This window comes from Remersonia thermophila, chromosome 3, assembly GCF_042764415.1.
Source record: "Remersonia thermophila strain ATCC 22073 chromosome 3, whole genome shotgun sequence".
In the NCBI taxonomy this organism is placed as follows: domain Eukaryota; kingdom Fungi; phylum Ascomycota; class Sordariomycetes; order Sordariales; family Chaetomiaceae; genus Remersonia; species Remersonia thermophila.
In genome coordinates this window covers 3179714-3198336 of record NC_092219.1, presented here as the reverse complement: position 1 = coordinate 3198336, position 18623 = coordinate 3179714, and the positions used below count along the sequence as shown (strand labels likewise).

Sequence of the window (18623 nt, the reverse complement as noted above, 5' to 3'; positions counted from 1 at the left end):
AGAAGGTTGGTTTTTAACGACCATTCATGATTTGCCTGTCACACACGTGGTCAAGTGACCTAGGGGAGGGGGAGAAGAAATGCGTGGCCACCTAGCGTTTTGTATGTTCTTTTTTTTTTTTTTTTTGTTTCTGTTTGAGTTTTGCTTTTTTTTCTTTTCTGTCTTGACCCAGACCCAGAGGTGCGAAGCCTTGGCATGGCGATTGTTTGATGAAAACTAGGTAGTTTGTCCCATGGGAGTTTAGCGATGGTTATTACTGAGGGGTACTGCGGTCAATGAATGAGCTTATGAGGATTTTGCTCTCGAGCTTCGAGGATGCTTACGCAGCGGTGATGTGCTGGCTGTGATGGACACCAACAAACACCAACAAACGAAGCCTTGCTTCCCAGGTTTGCGCGCGATGGAGTGGAGCGTGAGGGGTACACGGTAAGTCAGGTGGTGGAGGAGTGAAACTGGGTGTCTCATCCACCGCGGCTTTCTCAAAGACATTGAGGAAAAGGTCTCTCTTGTCGTAAAGAGCCCTCGCGTCTACTATAACTTTACCGGCCACAGCACGTACCTAGTTACATGCACTCCTGCCCAACCCCCTCCCCCTTCTCCGTTCCCGCTCTACCGCTCTACTGTGGGTACTTCTATGTAGTCACCCAACTCCGCTTGATTTCCCCCAAATCTATCCTGCGACCTTGGTACCCAAGGTGATATGTACCTTATTTCCCTGACCGTTACAACACAGGTACCTCTGATCTTACACACCGCAACACACCCAAGTACACACACCCACCCACCCACCTACTCGGTCCCTGGTGAGGTTCGACGACAAGTCGTCGTACGTACACAGTACATACCTACATACATGGCACTTGACGGCCCAAAAAAAGGGAAAGAACAAAAAAGAGAAAAAAAAAAAAGGACAATTAAAAAGACACTCTAACGATACCTTCTCTATCGAACCAGCAATACTATCCCCTGACCAAATCGAAAAAGAAGGAGGAAAACAAAGGGGTGGGGGAAGGAAAGAGAGAGAGAGAGAAAGAAAAGAGGTGCTTTAGGAGGACAACCCAAACGCCGCGGTAGGATACGCCCTGTCCCTTCGCTTCTTGCCCCCCGCGGACGAGGCGCTCTTGGAGCTGGCCAACCCCGCCGCGTTGCCGGCGGCGGCGGTGCTGCCGCTGCCGCTGCCGTTGCCGGTGCCGCCGCCGCCGCGCGACCCCGCCGCGGGAGGCCCGCCGCTAATCATATCGGCCGGGAGGTCGTTCCACTCGGTTTCGGGGCGGGCGTTTTGGAAGGAGAGGGTCGAGGAGCGGGCGGACGAGGCGGCCGTGGAAGGGGGGCCCCGGCGCGGCGGGCCGCCGGCCGAGGTGGAGGTGGATGTCGCGGAGGTCGACGGTGCCGACGATTGAGGCGGCTGTTGTTGTTGTTGTTGTTGTTGCGATTGATCTTGGGGGGAGGCGGGGGAGGAGGAGGCGGAGGGAGGGCCGGAAGCGAGGTTGATGGCCGCGGCGAGGACGGTGGGTTTCGGAGGGGCGGAGGCCGCCGTTGTTGTTGCTGCTGCTGCTGTCGTCGTTGCCGTTGCGGCGGCGGCGGCGGCGGGCAGGATCCCCGCGCTGGCGCCGACGTGGCGGCGCACGACCCACGCCGTGTCGGGCCTCAGCTTGAAGTAGTAGCCCTGGACGGGCCCGGCGCCGACGCGCTGGAAGCCGCGGGCCTCGTACCAGCGCAGGCCGTCGGCGTTCTCGGACCAGACGTGGGCGTAGACGGTGCGCACGTCGACGGAGCTGCCGGCGGCGGGCAGGATGGCGGCCGTGGCGATGACGTGGTCGAGCGCGGCGGCGGCGAGGCCCAGGGAGCGGTAGGGCGACAACACGCCGAGGGACTGGATGTAGATGGCGTGGTGGCGCACGTCCGGGGTGATCGGGGCCGGGTTCCGGGGCAGGTCGGGGAGGGCGGCCGCGGGCCGGCCGTCGGCGTCGACGAAGCGGTCCGGCTCGAGGCGGCACACGAGGCCGCCGACGACCTTGGGCGCGTCGCCGGCCGCGTCCTGCCACAGGATGACGCGCGAGAAGAGGCCCGACTCGGCCGGGTCCAGGGCCTTGGTGTAGAACGAGTCCGGGTAGGGGACGGGCAGGAGGAGCGAGTTGATGCGCCGCAGGGCGGGGATGTGGTGCGCCTCGAGCGGCGCAATGGTGGCGCCCTGGGGGAGGGACGGCGGGGACGGGAGCACGGGGACGCCGTCGGGCGGGAGGACGACGACGTTCCCGGCCGGCTTGCCCGAAGCCGGAGCCGGAGCCGGAGCCGGAGCCGGAGCCGGCGGAAGCGGTGGCGCGGCCGGCGGCGTCGCAACGGGTGGTTGCTGTTGGGCGGGCGGGGGCGCCTTGGGAGGAGCCGGGGCCGGGGCCGGGCCGTGACGGGGAGCTCGGTCTGGGACCTGGGCTGGAAGAAGGAGCGGATGGAGGACTGCTGGGTCCGCGTCATGGTGCCCGGGGGGGATGGATGGATGGGTGGATGGGTGGATGGGTGGATTGTGTGAGGTGGGTTGTGTCGATGGGTGGTCGACTCGCAGCGGGGAGGGGATGGGGGATTCAGGTCTGGCTAGGCCGTGTCGGTGACGGCGGCGGCTCGGTGGTCTCGTGCTCGTGGGGCTCCCAAGGCTGTTAAAGGCGGGATTCCAACAGGCTGGCGGTGGCTTGCCTACCCACCTCACACCCTGCTTGCATGACTTTTTGTGCTGGATGTCATATATTTTTGTCTCAACACCGGCCCACCGGCCTCTGTTTGGCCAGACCCGCGGGAACGGGGGACCCCCCCAAGCCGGCACCGGGGTCCGGGCAGAGCGCAAGCGCATTGTCCACTCCATCGGGGGGGGCAATCCAGGGGCCCCACTCTTTCGCTCTTGGGGCGCGCTTTGGAGGTTTCCAGGCTCGGGAAGACGGGGACTTGACACCGCCCTTTTTCGTTTGACCGGCAGAATCCCCGGGGCGGTGAGGGTGGCTGGAAGATCCCAACAACCGAACCGGGGAACAGGGGATCTCATGGCGTCACAGTTCATTTTTGGTGGATTGGCGTCTTGGGATTGGGAGGGCTGTTGTCGCCCGTCCTTGTTCTCTTCCCATGGACGCAACACCACTTACACAACCCACGCAGTACAGTACCGTAATTTCGGTATTCATCTACACCACGCTGCCACCACCTTTTCAAGGTTCATGAATAGGTATCTACTGTGTAGTAGTAGGCAGGTAGGTTAGTACATAGTAATTGTTCACCGCGACCAACCCGAGGCCAGGATGGCAGCAGGGTGGGTTCTCTCTGGTCCCTGTGCACAGTACGCAGTAGGCCTGCCCTGTCGCATGGCGCATCGGTGCATTGGTTGGAGTCCCGTGTCCGTGTATTGCCCTGCTGTACCTGACGTAGGCGTGCTCCACTCGACGCCCAGGGATCGCCTTCGCCTGCCCAGCGCATCGACCTTCTGACAAAATCACAGCGGGCTGAGACAGCCTTTTTTTCCACCTTGACACTTTTCACCATTCAACCATTCGCCAGTTAGGTCGTGTTCAACACTCTCTTCCCCCCCCCCTTCCCTCCTCCATACCAATCCGCCGAGTAGGGGACGCTGGGCTGGAGAGCCTCGGTCGACATCATCGAGCTGCTCGCCTGCAACTTGCAACCGACTCAGCGACCGGCGACCGGCGACCACCAAGCAAACTTCGAAGGGCAAGCAGCCTTCCATACCTCACCATCCGGTACCTAACTCAGGTCCCTGGTACCCGGGCCGTCTTTTGTGTCCACCATACCTACACAGTACGGTACCTAGGTACCCAGTGCCCACACAGCACTGCAGCGCTTGCAGCACTTGCAGCACTGCAGCACGCGGCACGCATCTCACACACGAACACACACGAATTGGTTTCCCTCTCTTTTTTACGGCCTTCCCGTTTCGCCTGTTGTGTTTTCCCCGTTCTTTTTTTTCTTCTTCACAGAAAAGAACAAAAAAGAACCAAGTCTTCAAGACATTGACATTGTCGTCCACTATCATCCACGGATCGTCGCGATTCTGGTTGTCTCGAGCCTGTCGCGCGGCCAAAGGACGTCTTTTGCATCCGTTGAGTTGATCCGTTCGTTCGTTGGTGGTGGCGGGTTCCTGTTCACCCTTTTTGCCGTTTCCGACCAAAGCCCACCCGACCACCCCCCCCCCCCCCCGGGACTTGGAACCGACCAGGAGCCCCAAGACCTTGCAAGACCAAGACCCGACTCCAAAAATTCAACGCCCCGGATCAATCCGCAACCCGTGTACCCGTGTGTTGTGTGTGCATGGTGCGGCCTGTCGCTTTGGAGGTGCCCCATCGCAACGTCCCCGTAAACACCAACCCTCCCGTTCCGCCGCCATCACCATCACCACCGCCACCACCACCACCACCACCGCGACAAAGCACCGCCATCATGTCATCCTCCGACGCGGACGGGACCGGCAAGGCCGGCGTCATCGTCGCCCCCGAGGATGCATCGCCCATGGACAAGCTTGTAAGTCGTCGGGCAGCGTCGCCGCGCCGAACGCTCTCCGCACCGTGCTGACCTGGGGTCCCCCATGCAGTCGCATGCCATTCTGGACGACCTCGTGTACAACATTGTCCACGACCTCCTCATCAAGGTGCACCGCGACGAAAAGCTGGCCCGCGCCAACACGGCCGCCATCAAGGTGGAGAAGCTGGCCATGAACGCCACCGACGGCGCCGCCGCCGCCGACCCCAAGCCCGACATCGTCATCGACACGGACGCGGCCGTGTACAAGGACGGCCAGGTGACGCTCAAGGGCAACCCGCTCAAGACCACCCAGGAAATCCTGTGCCCGCGCTGCCACCTCCCGCGCCTCCTGTACCCGACCGACGGCAAGGGCGCGCGCAAGCCCGACCCGGGCGTCATCTACTGCAAGAAGCATCCCTACATCCAGAAGCCCGGCTACGACATCTACGGCCAGACGTGGGTCGCCCCCGGGCCCGGCCGCGGCAAGAAGAAAAAGGACCAAAAGTTCGACCCCAACGACCCGAGCTCGCCCGCCCCGGACACGGGCAGCGCCAAGGACCGCCCGCCCAACGTGCTCAGCTTCCCCAGCGCCACCTGCTCCAAGTGCAAGCGCTGCATCCTCGTGACGCGTCTCAACAACCACATGGGCTCGTGCATCGGCAACAGCGGCCGCACCGCCAGCCGCGCCGCCGCCCAAAAGATCAGCAACGGCAGCAACGGCGGCAGCCAAAACAACGACAACACCCCGCCCAGCAGCCAGAAAGGCACCCCCCTGCCGGGCAGCCGCGCCGCCAGCCCCCGCAAGCGCGACGCCGACGAGCTGGACGACGACGCCGAGGACTCGGACCTGCCCGGCAACCCCAAGAAGAAAACCAAGCTCAAGGCGGCCGGCGGCTCCCACGCGCTCACCAAAAAGGTGATCCTCAAGGCCAAGGTCCCGCCCTCCATGGCGGCCAGCCTCGGCAAGAAGGACAAGCCCAAGACCAGCTCCATGCTCAACGTGGAGCAAAAGCCCGACGACGCCGACGACGCCAAGGACTCGACCGTGCAGGTGGCGCCCAAGAAACCCACCCCGGTGCCCAAGAGCGCCTCGCCGTCCAAAAAGATCAAGCTGGGACCCCCCAAGCCGCCGCTGCCATCCCCGGGCAGCTTGAAAAAGACCAAGCGGGAACGCGACTTGGAGAGCGAATCGTCCGGTACCTTGTCGTCGCCTCCTCCGCGTTAAGAAGCGTTCTTTTTTTTTTTTTTTCCGTCTTCTCCAACCCGCTTTTTGGGTCCTTTTTGTGTGTCGGAACGAGCCCGCGGTCTGCAGAGTCGTTGCCTTGCGGGCCGACCTCTTCGACTTTGTTTCTTTTCTTTTGGTCTTCTTCCAACACATTGCATCGATTTGGTTTTTCCCCGAGTCAGTCAGATACCTCATTGCATTTGCCCTCGGCGGGCTGGTCGGGTCGCGGCGTTTCTCTTGGTTTTTTGGCATTTCATGTGCTCACGGGGGGAGGGGGGGTTCGGGCCTATTTGGTGGCAATGGTATTCTGCCTGCTTTGACGGGTTTCGGGAGCGGGCAGGGGTAGCGCGAGGCACAGTCTTGTTTTTTTATTCTCTAGACCGTGTTTCTTTCACGGCAGCGATGAGGCAGGAAACCATGATGGCGTTAGGAAACAAAATGACCGGTCGGGTTGTTGAATCACGAAAGGAGGGAGGCTGGGAGGAGGAGCCGGCCGCAACCCTCGGCCTCCTGCCACGGGCGTGCCCCTGTTCTTATGGCAACATGAACATGAGACGCGGAGGAGATGGGAACGACTTGGCTCGCTCCCTCAAAGTTCCGGGCGAGCCGTCGAGCTTGTCTTCTGTCTGTCCGTATGGAATCTCCCGGAGCATGGAACACAGGTGGCCGGTCAGACATGCCTGGCAGAGAGACCTGAGCAAGATCTATAGAACGATCAAAATCACGAAGGCGTTTCTGTTGCCAAGGATGCGTATACGCGCATGTCGTCTTTTTTCTTCTTTCAAAAGGCCCCCTCCCCCCCTCCTCCCCCTTCCTCCTTGTCCACCACGTAGGCCCGGACGATCTTGACCTCGGTCTTGGGGCGGTCCTCGGCGTCGGTCGGCACGAGGCCCATGCGCTGCAGCACGCGGATGCCCTTCTTGACGCGGCCAAAGATGGTGTGCTTGCCGTCGAGCCAGGGGGTCGGGGCCAGGGTGAGGAAGAACTGCGAGCCGTTGGTGTTGGGGCCGGCGTTGGCCATGGAGAGGATGCCGGCGCCCGTGTCTTGTTTTTTTGGTTAGCCCTCCTGGCGTTTGGCTTTTTTTTTCTAGGTTTCTGGGAGGGGGGAACTTTTGTATGTGTGTGTGTATGTTGTGTGTGTGTGGGGGGGGGGGGGGGGTTCAAGGTAAGGGCAAAAGAAGTTGTGAGTGTGAGAGAGGTGGGAGGTGGGAAAAGGAGAACACAACAGAAGAGACAAACGAAATAAATAAACAAAAAAAAAAAAAAAAAAAAAAAAAAAAACTCACGCTTCAAATCAGGGCGAATCTCATCTTCAAACGTCTCCCCGTAGATGCTGCTCCCGCCGCGGCCCGTGCCCGTCGGGTCGCCGCCCTGCACCATAAAGTCGGCAATGATGCGGTGGAAGATGGTGCCGTCGTAGTACCCCCGCGAGGCCAGCGTCGCAAAGTTTTGACACGTCTTGGGCGCGTGCTGGTTGTACAGCTCCACGACGATGGTGCCCTGGTGCGAATTAGCGCCGCGGGATCCGAGAGGAGGGCTTGGCTGCCGGGGAAGCGACTTGCCATGGAGGTTTCGAGGGCGACGTCGGTTGCCATTTTGCACGTCCTGATCTCCCTCGGCGAGACGGCCCTGGGAGCGGTGCAAAAGGTTGGCGAAGGAACAGACGGCTCCCTGAACCGACCGTGATTCTCTCTGTTTGTTTCTAGATTTCTGAGCTACCTGACTCTGGGTACATATATGTGCGCCGCCACGGAGACCTGGTGGTGGTGGTGGTGTTGGTGTTGGTGGTGTTGGTGTTTGAGGTTGGCCCGCCTAAGACCGCCATGTGTGGAGACGATTATTACTGTGCAGAATGTACGTTACGGTACGATGCCGCTGCTGGTATAAGCCCCTGTTGCAACCTCCTTTGATGCATCCAACGACCGCAACGACATAAGTACATTCCTGGCAAGGCGGCTCGAGGGTTCTGGGAAGAGTAACTAGCGTTCTTTCTTCCTTCTCATGAGCGTTTCTCGGGGACGGCGCCGTGCTGGTGGATGTAGCAAAACGATCCCGTTCAGGCTCGAGCCGTGAAACATTCTGTATTACATCCATCCATCCATCACCCTTACGGTTCCCAGAAATGATTCAGCCCGTGTCTCTCCTCCCAACCTCCCTCGCGTACCCTTCCCGGCATTACCAAGACATTCATTCATTCTACCTCGCATCCCAATCTTGACCCCCGAGCCTCCCTCTCACAAAGCCCCAGCTGCCCCCAGCATCCCCAACAGCGCAGCCCCAGCCCCCACCACGGCCGGCGTAACCGCCGCCGCCGCCCCCGTGCTCGAGCTCGTCGTGGCCGCCGTGGCCGCCGTGGCCCCCGTCGCCTCGGGCCCCGTCGTCGTCGTCGCCGTCGTCGTGGTCGTGGCGGCCGTCCCCGGCGTGGTTGTGGCATCCGTAGAAGCCAGCGTGGCCGAGTACTTCCGGCACTGGGCCTCCCCCGCGCTCTGGGCCTGGATCAGGTCGCTGGCCGCGCAGGCCGAGATGAGGCATGGCGCGACGCTGACGGCGATGACGGACTGCGTCGGGCCGCACTGGCACCCGATGTCGTCGGGCGCGCAGCCGGCGGCGGAGATGGCGCTGATGAGGCAGCCGGTCTAGAAGCGGTGTTGGTTAGCGGGGGGTTGCTGCCCGCAGGACGCGTTGTTGCAGGAGGAAGGACGAGAAGGAGGGGGGAGGGGACGGTAACGTACGGCGCAGGCCGGCTGGCCTTCAAAGTTCTGAGCCATGGCCGCGCCGGCAGCAGCGACGAGGAGGACAAGGCTCTTCATGATGGGCGTGTTGCGTGTTGTTGATGACGGTTTTATCAGACAGACAGAGAGGCTACCGGCAGGATGGCGGGCAGATTTGCTGCGGAAAGACCGCCAAAACCAACACCGCGCTGCGGTCGACGGTGATGTCTTTGATGTAATATATATCGTTGGGTTCTGGAGGGGTTGGTAGGTCCCAGGACCCAAGATCCCTGCCACGCCGGACGCTGACGCTCTCAACAAACGTCTCCGGCCGAGCCGTTCAGACGAACGCGTCCTGTCGGACCACGTCGTCCCCCGCCAGCCCCGGCCGCAGGTTCTGTGATTCGCCGGCGGCCCTTCAGGGTCCCCCGAGCTTCGCGAAGGGAAGGGAAGAGGGCTTCGATTGCAGAGCCTTGAGCTCTTGCGGCTCGTTGGCTGTCCGACCCGGAGGGCCGCGAGGGAGCAGATCGGCTTCCCGTCGCTAGCTCATCGCGGGGCGCCTGGCTCCCTGCCTCTACGGATCGGCGGGCGAGGACTTGGCCCGTCCCGGGAGCAAATGGGGGCTCGTTGACGGCATGCTGAAAGCGCGGCCACCCCGTCATGCAGGGCGTCGGCGATGCGCATTGGAGGATGGCCCCTGGCCTGCATTTCATTAACCACCCAGCTCCCAAGCCAGACATGACATGCTCTACCCTGCCGGGAGGCAAACCCTTCCAGCCACAACAAGTAGCATGTGGAAAGGTTTGATGAAATCAAAACGGCTCAAGGATGGAGAGAAAAAGAAAATGAAAAGGGAAAAAAAAGCAAAGGAGATCTCCTTCGGGAAGGCTCGAACTTCCAACCTCCTGATTAACAGTCAGACGCGCTAACCAATTGCGCCACGAAGGATATCCTGATTTCCTAGTTGGGATCCCCGTGCGGGTAGCATCCAAGATATTACCCGACCCGATCCATGTCGCAAGAGGCGAACGTCAAAATGGGGGAGCCGAGGGGATCCATCAAGGGGGGGGGTCCATCCTTCAAGTCTCCATACTGCGTAGCACTAACTATGGAGTTAGTAAACAAACGAATGCCACTACACCGGGATTCTTGCTCCGGTTTGAACTAACCACACCACGTACTATACATAGTTCCCTCTTCTCTCGTGGCCTCACTCCGCAGCGTTCAAGCCAAGGGATTCCGGTCCGCACCACCAACAACAATGCCAAGCTTCACCTCCGTCTGATTCTTGGACGTCCACCCACGGACACCCGTGTACTATACATCTATGCCAGCCTCCCCTCCAAGCTCCATGCGCAAACATGAAGAAGGACAGACAAGGCTCTGCGAGGTGGGGGGATGGGGGCCAGTCGGCCGAGGGGGCGCTCGGCGCTCGAGGTCGAGTCGGCTACGCAGTAGGTGCAAGAGCACACAACCTTGTCTCCGTGGTCGAGGCCAAGGGTGTACGGGAACCGGTCGTCATGATCATGCCGTGGTGTTTGGGTCCTTGCGATGACTTTCCATGATCGTGGTGCACAAAGAAAGATGGAGGGAGACGGAAACCGTCCCGTCTTCAACAATGCCCATAACAACTAGTTACCATTATCATCATCATTGTCGTCGTCGTTGTCGTCGTCGTCTCTCATCGAGGCTCGACTCTCTTCCGCCCCAACCATCATGGTAGCGTCCCAGCAGAAAACAAAGAAGCCGAAAAAAAAAAGGAAATCTGAACGAACCAACCCAACCGCCATAAGAAAAAAAAAACCCAGCCCAGTCCAGTCCGGTTCCAGTCCAGGCCAGTTCCTCGTACAAGATAAAGAACCTCCCTTGTTTTCCCCCCATGCAAACCAGCAGCGCACAGGCACGCAGGCACAACACAATACAACCAACCCCGTCCCTTCACCCCCTTCTTACACACCACCTTGACGAAAAAAAAACAACAAAAATCACACTCTACCCCTCCTTCACAAGAACCCCTTGGTCATCGAAGGCACCCTGCTAAGGCTGCTCTTCCTCTGGGGCACCCTCACGCCGTCCTCGCTGACGCCGACGCCGGGGCCCCAGCCGACGTGGCGGTCCCGGATGCTCCCGCCGCCGCCGTAGACGCTGCCGGCGACGCTGCTCGCCTTTTCGACGCGCGTCTTCCAGGCCTCGAGCTCGCGCTCGAGCTGCTGGGCGCGCTCCTTTTCGTCGCGGAGCTCGCGCTCGGCGCGGCGCGCGGCGAGCTCGTGCTCGCCCTCGCTCTGCTGGAGCTCCTCGATGGTGCGCAGCAGCTTGTCGCACCGGTCGCGCATGCGCGCCACGTCCTCGGAGAGCTGGGCGTTGTGCTTGTCGCGCCGCTCGATCTGCGACTGCAGGTCCTTGACGATGCGGTCGACGTTGCGCACCGAGCGCTGCGACTTGGCGGCCTCGGTCTCGTGGGCCTCGAGCTGGGATTCAAGCTGCCGGCAAAGCGATTCGTGTCAGCATCCTTGCGAACCGTAATTTTTGATTCTTTTTTATTTGTTTTTTTTTTTGGAGCGGGGGAAGGGCAAGGGTAAAAGACGACAAAAACAAACCTCTTGAATTCTCTTATGCAAAAACTTGATGTCCTGGCTGGCCGTCGAGTACCCCTTGGTCTCGAGGTCGATGAGCTTGAGCTGGGCCTCGTTGAGGCTCTTTTCGAGGGCCGCCTTTTGCTTCTGCAGCTCGGCGCTCGCCTCGCGCTCGGCCACAATGTCCTTTTGCATCTCGGACGCCAGCGCCTCGGCGCGGCGCATCTTCTCGACGGCGGCGGCGGCGATGTCCTCCTGCTGGGCCAGGCCGGCCTTGAGCTCGAGGATCTCCTTGTCCATGGTGGCGGCGTCGCGCAGCGACGACGTCTCGCCCTTGCTGGCCAGCTCCTCGAGCCCGGCCTTGGCCTCCTCGAGGCGGGCCTCGATGCTGCGCTTCTCGCGCAGCAGGCCGTCGCGGTCGGCCGTGATCTCGTCGACGGTGGAGCGCAGCTGGCGGACCTGCGACAGCAGCGACACGATCTTGGCCTGCGCCTCGTTGTGCGCGGCGACGGCCTCGTCCTTGGACGCCACCACGTCGGCCAGCGTCGCCTGCAGGCGCGCCTTCTCCTTGGACCACGTCGAGCTGTTGAGCACCTCGTCGTCCCACTTGGACCGCAGGTCGTCGAGCTCCTCGCGCAGGCGGGCGATCTCGGCCTGCTTGAACAGCTTCTCCTCGCGCGTCAGGTCGAGCTCCTTGGTGAGCGTCGCGAACTCGGCCTGGTACTTTTTGCGCAGCTGCTCCATGCTGCTCTCCTTGTCCTCGACGTCCTGCGCCCGCTGGCTCCGGTAGTCCTCGAGCTCGTGCTGCAGGCGCTTCTTGGCCTGCATGGCCGCCTCGAGGTCCGTCGACATGTCCTCGAGCCGCTCCTCGAGCCGCTGCGTCTGGGCCTGCAGGTCCTCGATGGTGGCCTCGAGCCGGTTCCGCTCCGCCATCATCTCGGCGCAGCTGTCCTCGGCCTCCTTGGCCTGCGTCTTGGCGAACTGCTCGGCCCGCGTCGCCTTGAGCACCGCGATCTCGGCCTGCTCCAGCTTGCTAAAGTACTCGTCGGCCCGGCTCTTGTAGAGGTTCAGGCTGGCCGTCACGTCGGCGAGCTTGGAGCTCTCGGCGTCGAGGCGGATCTGGAGGTCGGCGCACTCCTGCAGCAGCTGCCCGCGGCTCGCCGCCTCCTGCTCGCGCGCCAGCGTCATCTCCTGCAGGTCGGAGCGCGCGTCGCGGAAGTCGACCTCGAGCTTGGCGCGGTCGTGCCGGAGCCGCTCGAGGTGGCCCTTCATGTCGGCCAGCTCGGCGATGGCGTCGCTGTGGTCCATGAACAGCCGCCGCCGCGCCGCCTCCTGGCTGTGCAGCACGTCCAGGATCTCCTCGTACGACTTGGTCTGGAGGTCCCGCAGCGAGAGCTCCCCCATGTGCAGCGCCTTCTCGAGCGCCGACACCTGCTTGGACGACTGGTCCAGCATGTCCTGCAGACGGCCGTTGGCCTGCTCCAGCTTGCGCACGCGGTCGCTGTCGTCCGGGTACGCGCCCGCCGCCGTCCCCCCCTCGCCCGACCCGCCCTGCAGCGCCCGCTCGAGCTGGCTCTGCAGGTGGCGGTTCTGCATCTGCGCGAGCTGCAGCTGGTTCTGCAGCTCTTCGACCTCGGCCTTGAGGTCCATGCGGTTGTTGAAGCTGAGGATGTCGGCCGTCTTGTCCGACCGCACCGAGTCTTGGAGGTGGTAGTCCCCGTCCGCCGCCGTCGCGAACCGGCGCGGCGGCGGCGTCGTCGGGGGCGCCCCGTAGGGCCGCCCGTTGGCCTTGGACCGCTTCTGCGTGGGCGACGACGACGATCCAAAGAGGGCGTCCGCCGCCTCGTCGTGGTCGCGGTCGCGGTCGCGGTCGCGGCCGCGGCGGGCGGGCGACTCGTTGCGGGCGGCGGCGGCGGCGGCGGCGGCGGCGGCACGCAGCTCCGTGACCTGCGCCTCGGCGTTGGCGCGCGCCGCCGTCTGGACCCGAAGGTTCTGCTGCAGGTCCTCGATCTTGCGGACCAGATCAAAGTTCTTGCTGAGCAGCTGCTCGGAGCCGGAGCCGCCGTCGGCCTGGGGCGGAGGCAGCGCCGCGTCGGGATCGACCGTCTTGAGGGCCTTGAGCAGCTGGGCGCGCAGCTCGGCGAGCTCCCTGTCGCGGGCGTCGAGGGACGACTGCAGGGAGCGGACGGCGCCCTGGGCCTGCTGGCGGAGCTGCTTCTCGGACTCGAGGTTGCGGTTGGCCTCGGCGAGCTGCACCGTGAACTCGGACGTGGCCTTTTCGGCGTTGCGGCTGCTCTGCACCTCGCGGGCCACCTCGTGGTTGAGGTCCTCGAGGTCGAGCTGCAGCTTCTCGAGGCGCTTCTCGAGCGAGGCGATGGTGACGTGCGAGTCGCCGAGCTGCTTGTGGAGCTTGGCGTTGTGCTCCTCGAGGCGGGCCTTGTCGCGCTGCAGGGCCAGGATCTGGCCGCGCGACGCCTCGGTGGCGCGCGACGTCGAGCGGGCGATCTCGAGGCCCTTTTGCTGCAGCTTGTTGAGCAGGGCGCGGTTGTCGTTCTCCGAGGCGGCGAGGCGGCTCTTGACGGTCTGGAGCTCGCGCTCGAGGCGCTCCTTGGCCTGGTCGTTCTTGAGCCCCGACTCGCTCGACGCGAGGATGGCCTTGTTGAGCCCTTCGATCTGGCGGTTGAGCTTGGCCACCTCGTCCTCGAACCAGCGCAGGCGCCCGTGGGCCGCCTCGAGGTCCTTGTGCAGGCTGGCCTCGCGCTCGCGGGCCACCTTGAGCGCGGCGCGCTCGCCGGCGAGCTCGGCCTCGCGGCGCGCCTCCTCGGCCTGCGTCTTGGCCACGCGGAGGCGGCGGATCTCGTCGCGCGCCTCGTCGCGCTCGCGCTCGGCGGCGGCGCGCGCCTCCTTGGTGCGTCGCAGCGTGTCCTGCGCCGCGTACAGCTCCTTCTCGATGGTGATCTTGGACTCGTTGAGGTGGTCGTACTCGTCCTTGAGCGTCTGGTACCGGTGCTCCGAGAGCAGCTGCACGTCGTCGCGCGACTGGCGCTCCCGGCTGAGGGCCATCTGCGTCTCGTACAGCTCCTTCTTGAGGTCCTGGATCTGCGCCTCGAGCACCTGGCGGTTCTGGTCGGCCTGCGCGTCCTCCGACAGGCGGGCCTCGAGCAGCCGCTTGGCGTCCTCGGCCTCGCGCTGCAGCTGCGCCTGCTGCGACGTCATGGCCGCCAGCTGCGCCTGGACCTCGCGGAGCCGCTCGGCGGCCTTGTCGCGCTCGGCGCCCAGCGTCTTGCGCTGGTCCTCGAAGCCGCGGCGCTCCGCCTCGAGCTTCCGGTTGTCGGCGCGCAGCAGGGCGAGCTCGCTCTCCTTCTTGCGCACCAGGTCCTCGTAGTCGGTCGACGTCTTGGACAGCTGGGCCAGCTGCTGCTGGAGGTCGCGGTTCTCGCCGCTGAGGGCCGCGTTCTTGGCCCGCGACACCTGCAGCTCCTTGTGGGCCGTCGCCAGCCTCACCTCGGCGTCCTGGTCCGTCTGGAGCGCCTTGGCCTCGAGGTCGCGCACCTTGCGGTCCTTGAGCGCCAGCTGGCTCTGCAGCATCTTGATGTCGGCCTCGAGGGCCGCCTCCTGCTCGCTGCGGTCGGCCTGCTGGCGCGCGATGTCGTCGATGGCGCGCTCGAGGTCGGCGACGCGGCCGGCGAGCTCCGACTTTTCGTGCTCGAGGCGCGAGATGATGCCGGCGGCCTGCTCGAGCTGGGCGCGGAACCGCTCGACGTCCTCCTCGGCGCGCTTCTTGGCCTCGAGCAGCGCGTCGAGCTGGTCCTCGAGCCGCTCCTGGTCCTCGAGGGCCCCCGCCAGCTTGTCCTCGAGCTCGGCCTCGCGCAGCTGCAGGCGCTTGAAGATCTCCTCCTTGTCGAGGGCCAGGGCGCGCTCGCTCTCGAGCGTCTGCTGGATGCGCAGCAGCTCGGCGTGCACGTTGCGGCGCTCCTCCTCGAGCCGCTTGCGGTTCTCGTGCTCGCGCTGCATCTTGTCGTTGAGCTGGCGGATCATGTCGTCGCGCTTCTTGACCTCGGCGGCGGTGCGCGTGGCGCCGAGCAGCGGCTTCATGCGCACCAGCAGCTGCCACCAGGGGTTGTCGCAGAGGTCCAGGTAGACGTGGAAGTTGCGCTGGATGACGCGCGTCGCCTCGGTGCGGTAGAGGCGCTTGTAGGCGAGGCGGCGCTGCATGTAGCCGCGGGCGACCGACTGGAACTTGGACATGATCTCGGTGATGAGGGCGTCGCGCTTCTCCTCGAGCTCGGCGAGCACGCCGGCGCGGAAGAAGACCTTTGTCAGGCCGATGCGGTACAGGGAGCGGTCGAGGCCGAACTTGTCGAGCATGAGGCGGGCCGCGGCCTGGCCCTCGAGGTAGCCCTTGGGCATGTCGCGGCAGAGCACCTCGTAGCGCTGGCGGAACTCGGCGAAGGGCAGGCGGTTGGGGAAGCCGGTGCGGGCGATGCGGATGCCCTCGAGGACGCCGTTGCAGCGGAGCTGGTCGAGGACGAGGGGCCCGCTCCACTGCTTGGGCTTCTTGGTGTGGTTGGGCAGGATGCAGCGCACAAAGTGCGGGTGGGTGAGGTGCAGCTGCGCCATGAGGCTCGACAGCTGCTCCTTGTGGCGCTGGGCGACGGTGCGGAACAGGCCCTTCTTGACGCGGCTGCGCATGCCGCCCGCCTCGTCGTCCTGGTCGGCGCAGTCGGCGAAGAGGCGGGCGATGTGCGGGTCGCTCGAGGCGGCCAGCAGGCGCGTCAGGTTGTCGTTGACGGGGTCCTTGTTCTTCTCGAGCCAGCCCTCGGTCGAGTACTCGACCTCGGCGGCGTAGTGCGTCAGCACGAACCCCTGGCCGAGGCGCGAGGGCCGGTACTTGGGCGACTTCTTGTCCCACAGCGCGTTGAGCTTCTCGGTGAAGGTCTTGTCGGTGGCCTTGGGCATGACGCAGTCCTCGTCGAGGCACGAGAAGACGCCGATGGGGTTGGACAGCTCGATGAGGTCGATGGTCGGCTGCAGGTCCTTGCCAAAGTCGATAAACTGCCACTCGATCTGCTCGCGCGCGTACTCCTCCTGCTCGAGCACAAACATGTGGTGGTTGAAGAACTGCTGCAGCTTCTCGTTGGTGTAGTTGATGCACAGCTGCTCGAAGCTGTTGTGCTCAAAGATCTCGAAGCCGGCGATGTCGAGCACGCCGATGAAGCGCGTGTCGTCGAGGCCCCGGCCCGCGCGGTCCAGCTGGCGGTTGATGCGCTGCACCAGGTCGCCAAACGCGCGCTCGTAGATGCCCTTGGCCAGGGCGTCGAGGCTGAAGCGGACCTGCTCGGGCGTCTGGACCTTCTCTACCCACTCGCGGCCGGCCTTGACGCGGGGGTGCAGCAGGCCCTGGAGGAAGGGCTCGAGGGGCACGCCGAGCAGCCGGCACACCTTGTCGGCCACCTCCTTGGCGTCGGGCGGCAGGCGGGCCTGGTCGGCCGACCGGCTCTCCTTGACGACGGCGATGTTGCCGAGGTGGAGCACGGCGGCGACGGTGCGCAGGATGGCCAGCTGCTCGTCGTCCGAGAAGCCCATGACGGCGAAGGCCTCGAGGAGCGACTCCCACTCGTCGCGGTCCGACACGCCGGCGATGGTCTCCTGGCCGTCGCGCGTGTAGGCAAAGTCGGCCACGTCCATGTCGCCCAGCAGGAAGGCCTGCCGCAGCCGGCGGTCGGCGCCGCGGAGCAGCTGGTAGAAGACGTGGTAGTTGCGCTCCTGGGCGTTGACGCGGACCACGCGCGACTTTTCCAGCAGGTACCAGTCGATGAAGGCGCCGCAGATGGACCCGGCGCGGTCGAACTCGATGCGGATGAACTTGCCGAAGCGCGACGAGTTGTTGTTGCGCACCGTCTGCGCGTTGCCAAAGGCCTCGAGGATCGGGTTGGCGCGCAGGATCTGCGCCGACAGCGTCGAGTGCTCCGGCCGGGCCCGGACGGCCCCGGCCCGGGCCGGCGACGGCGAGTGCGCCACGGCCGCCAGGTACTGTATCACCTTTTTGGTGTTTTCCGTCTTGCCGGCGCCCGACTCGCCCGTGACGAGGATGCTCTGGTTCTCGTTCTCGTCCACCATGTTGCGGTACGCCTCGTCGGCCATGGCGAAGATGTGCGGCTTGTTGTCCTCGCGGTTCCGGCCGCGGTACATGTTGACGTACTCCTGGGTGTAGATGGGCAGCGGCGCGTACGGGTTGACGGTGACGAGGAAGAGCCCCGAGTAGGTGTAGATGAGGTCCGCCATGTAGCGCGTGTGGAGGTTGTGCACGACCGACGCCTCGTTGAGGTGCGTCAGCTCGGCCATGTCGTTGGCCTTGTCGAACTTGGCCGGGTTGACCTTGTCGACCGTCTCGGCGTCGGCTTCTCGTTGCTGCAACGTTCCGTCGTTAGCCTCTCTCCGGACCAAGCCTCCGTGGCATCTCGGAAGCAACTCACGCTCCCGTCGTCGCACTGCACCAGCAGGCGATTGCCTGGCAGCTCCTCCACCACCCAGCCCTTGACAAAGGCCGTCTGCGGGTCCTTCAACCAGACATACTTTTTGCCCGAGAAGTCGTTCTCGCCCTCGATGCCCTTGACGATGTCGGTCGGTTTCCGCATGTCTTCGGTCTTGAGGTACGACGGCGCAAAGGTCGTGGAGCCGGGGGCGTTCTCCTTGGACAGGCCGCGTCCGTGGCCTCCCTGGCTCGCATGGCTGCCGATGCCGCCGCCAGGCCCTGCCGGAGGACCCGGCGCGGGGGGCAAGGCGTGGTGAGACTGCGTGCGGGCGTGGACGGCGCCGTGGCTGGGTGGCGGAGGGGCGGCGGCGGCGCTGCTTCCTAGCGAGGGAGGTGACCCCATGAAGGACTTGGGCCGCCCGAGGCCGAGGGAGCTGGTGGAGGAGGCCGTGGAGGCCGAGGTGTTGCTCCTCATAAAGGGATTGTTGCGGACCGACATGGCGGCGCGTATATCTCGGGGCGGGGGAGGGGGATCAGATACGCGGCGGCGGGGTCGGCAAGGTCATGGAAGGGCGACCAGGGTATGTCGTTGTCGAATGCGATGTAGGGGTGTCGGTGTCGGAGGGGACGACTTGGGGCATGCATGTACTGTGTTGTTGTGTAAACATTCGTTGATTCAGGAGACGTCAACAAAGCAGAAGAAAAAAAATGCGGCGAGCCCTGCGCCCAAGGCGATCCGTCAGACAGACGGACAGACAGACAGACAAGACAATGCAATGACCCGGCCAAAGAAACGAAGACGGATGAGATCCCTGACGTAGGAGCCCAACAAGAGATCACGAATCGTAACCTCAGGGGAGGGGACCAGGGAGGAAGAATCCGTCTGGGGGGGGAGGAGGGGTGGGGGAGGTTGGAAGGAGGGGAAAGCAAAGAAAACAAACAGATGAGAGGGTAGCTGTTCGTTTACTGGTCAGAGAGGGAGAGATAGAAGAGCGAGAGAGAAAGAGAGAGGCCCAACTCCCACCGCCTTTGAGGTCCCTTGGTTGCCCCGTGCAAACCCCGGTCCAAAGTAAACAAACCATTGGGGAGCCCCCCCCCAGCCCCGGCAAAACTCCGGCCATTGG

General features: G+C 63.6%; 5 protein-coding genes and 1 non-coding gene across 6 annotated transcripts; 1 reads left to right on the top strand and 5 right to left on the bottom strand.

Annotated features, from left to right (window-relative positions):
- Positions 1–1045: 1045 nt before the first annotated feature.
- On the bottom strand, positions 1046–2472 carry VTJ83DRAFT_3725 (uncharacterized protein; the record flags this gene model as incomplete). The annotated part of the gene is made up of 2 exons (XM_071010135.1): positions 1046–2350; positions 2407–2472. The coding sequence occupies 2 exons, from the start codon at positions 2470–2472 to the stop codon at positions 1046–1048; spliced, it is 1371 nt and encodes a 456-aa protein (XP_070867603.1).
- A 1962-nt stretch (positions 2473–4434) lies between these two features.
- Positions 4435–5740, top strand: VTJ83DRAFT_3724 (uncharacterized protein; the record flags this gene model as incomplete). Its single annotated transcript, XM_071010134.1, has 2 exons — positions 4435–4515; positions 4586–5740. The coding sequence occupies 2 exons, from the start codon at positions 4435–4437 to the stop codon at positions 5738–5740; spliced, it is 1236 nt and encodes a 411-aa protein (XP_070867602.1).
- A 781-nt stretch (positions 5741–6521) lies between these two features.
- Positions 6522–7335, bottom strand: VTJ83DRAFT_3723 (uncharacterized protein; the record flags this gene model as incomplete). The annotated part of the gene is made up of 3 exons (XM_071010133.1): positions 6522–6784; positions 7027–7240; positions 7303–7335. 3 exons carry the CDS (start codon positions 7333–7335, stop codon positions 6522–6524), a joined length of 510 nt encoding a protein of 169 aa, XP_070867601.1.
- A 639-nt stretch (positions 7336–7974) lies between these two features.
- VTJ83DRAFT_3722 (uncharacterized protein) lies at positions 7975–8550 on the bottom strand (the record flags this gene model as incomplete). Its single annotated transcript, XM_071010132.1, has 2 exons — positions 7975–8376; positions 8473–8550. The coding sequence occupies 2 exons, from the start codon at positions 8548–8550 to the stop codon at positions 7975–7977; spliced, it is 480 nt and encodes a 159-aa protein (XP_070867600.1).
- A 775-nt stretch (positions 8551–9325) lies between these two features.
- VTJ83DRAFT_t64 lies at positions 9326–9399 on the bottom strand. Its single transcript has one exon. It is a non-coding gene; the product is annotated as a tRNA-Asn (tRNA).
- Positions 9400–10454: 1055 nt separating this feature from the next.
- On the bottom strand, positions 10455–17998 carry VTJ83DRAFT_3721 (uncharacterized protein; the record flags this gene model as incomplete). Its single annotated transcript, XM_071010131.1, has 3 exons — positions 10455–10931; positions 11049–17435; positions 17501–17998. 3 exons carry the CDS (start codon positions 17996–17998, stop codon positions 10455–10457), a joined length of 7362 nt encoding a protein of 2453 aa, XP_070867599.1.
- Positions 17999–18623: the final 625 nt, after the last annotated feature.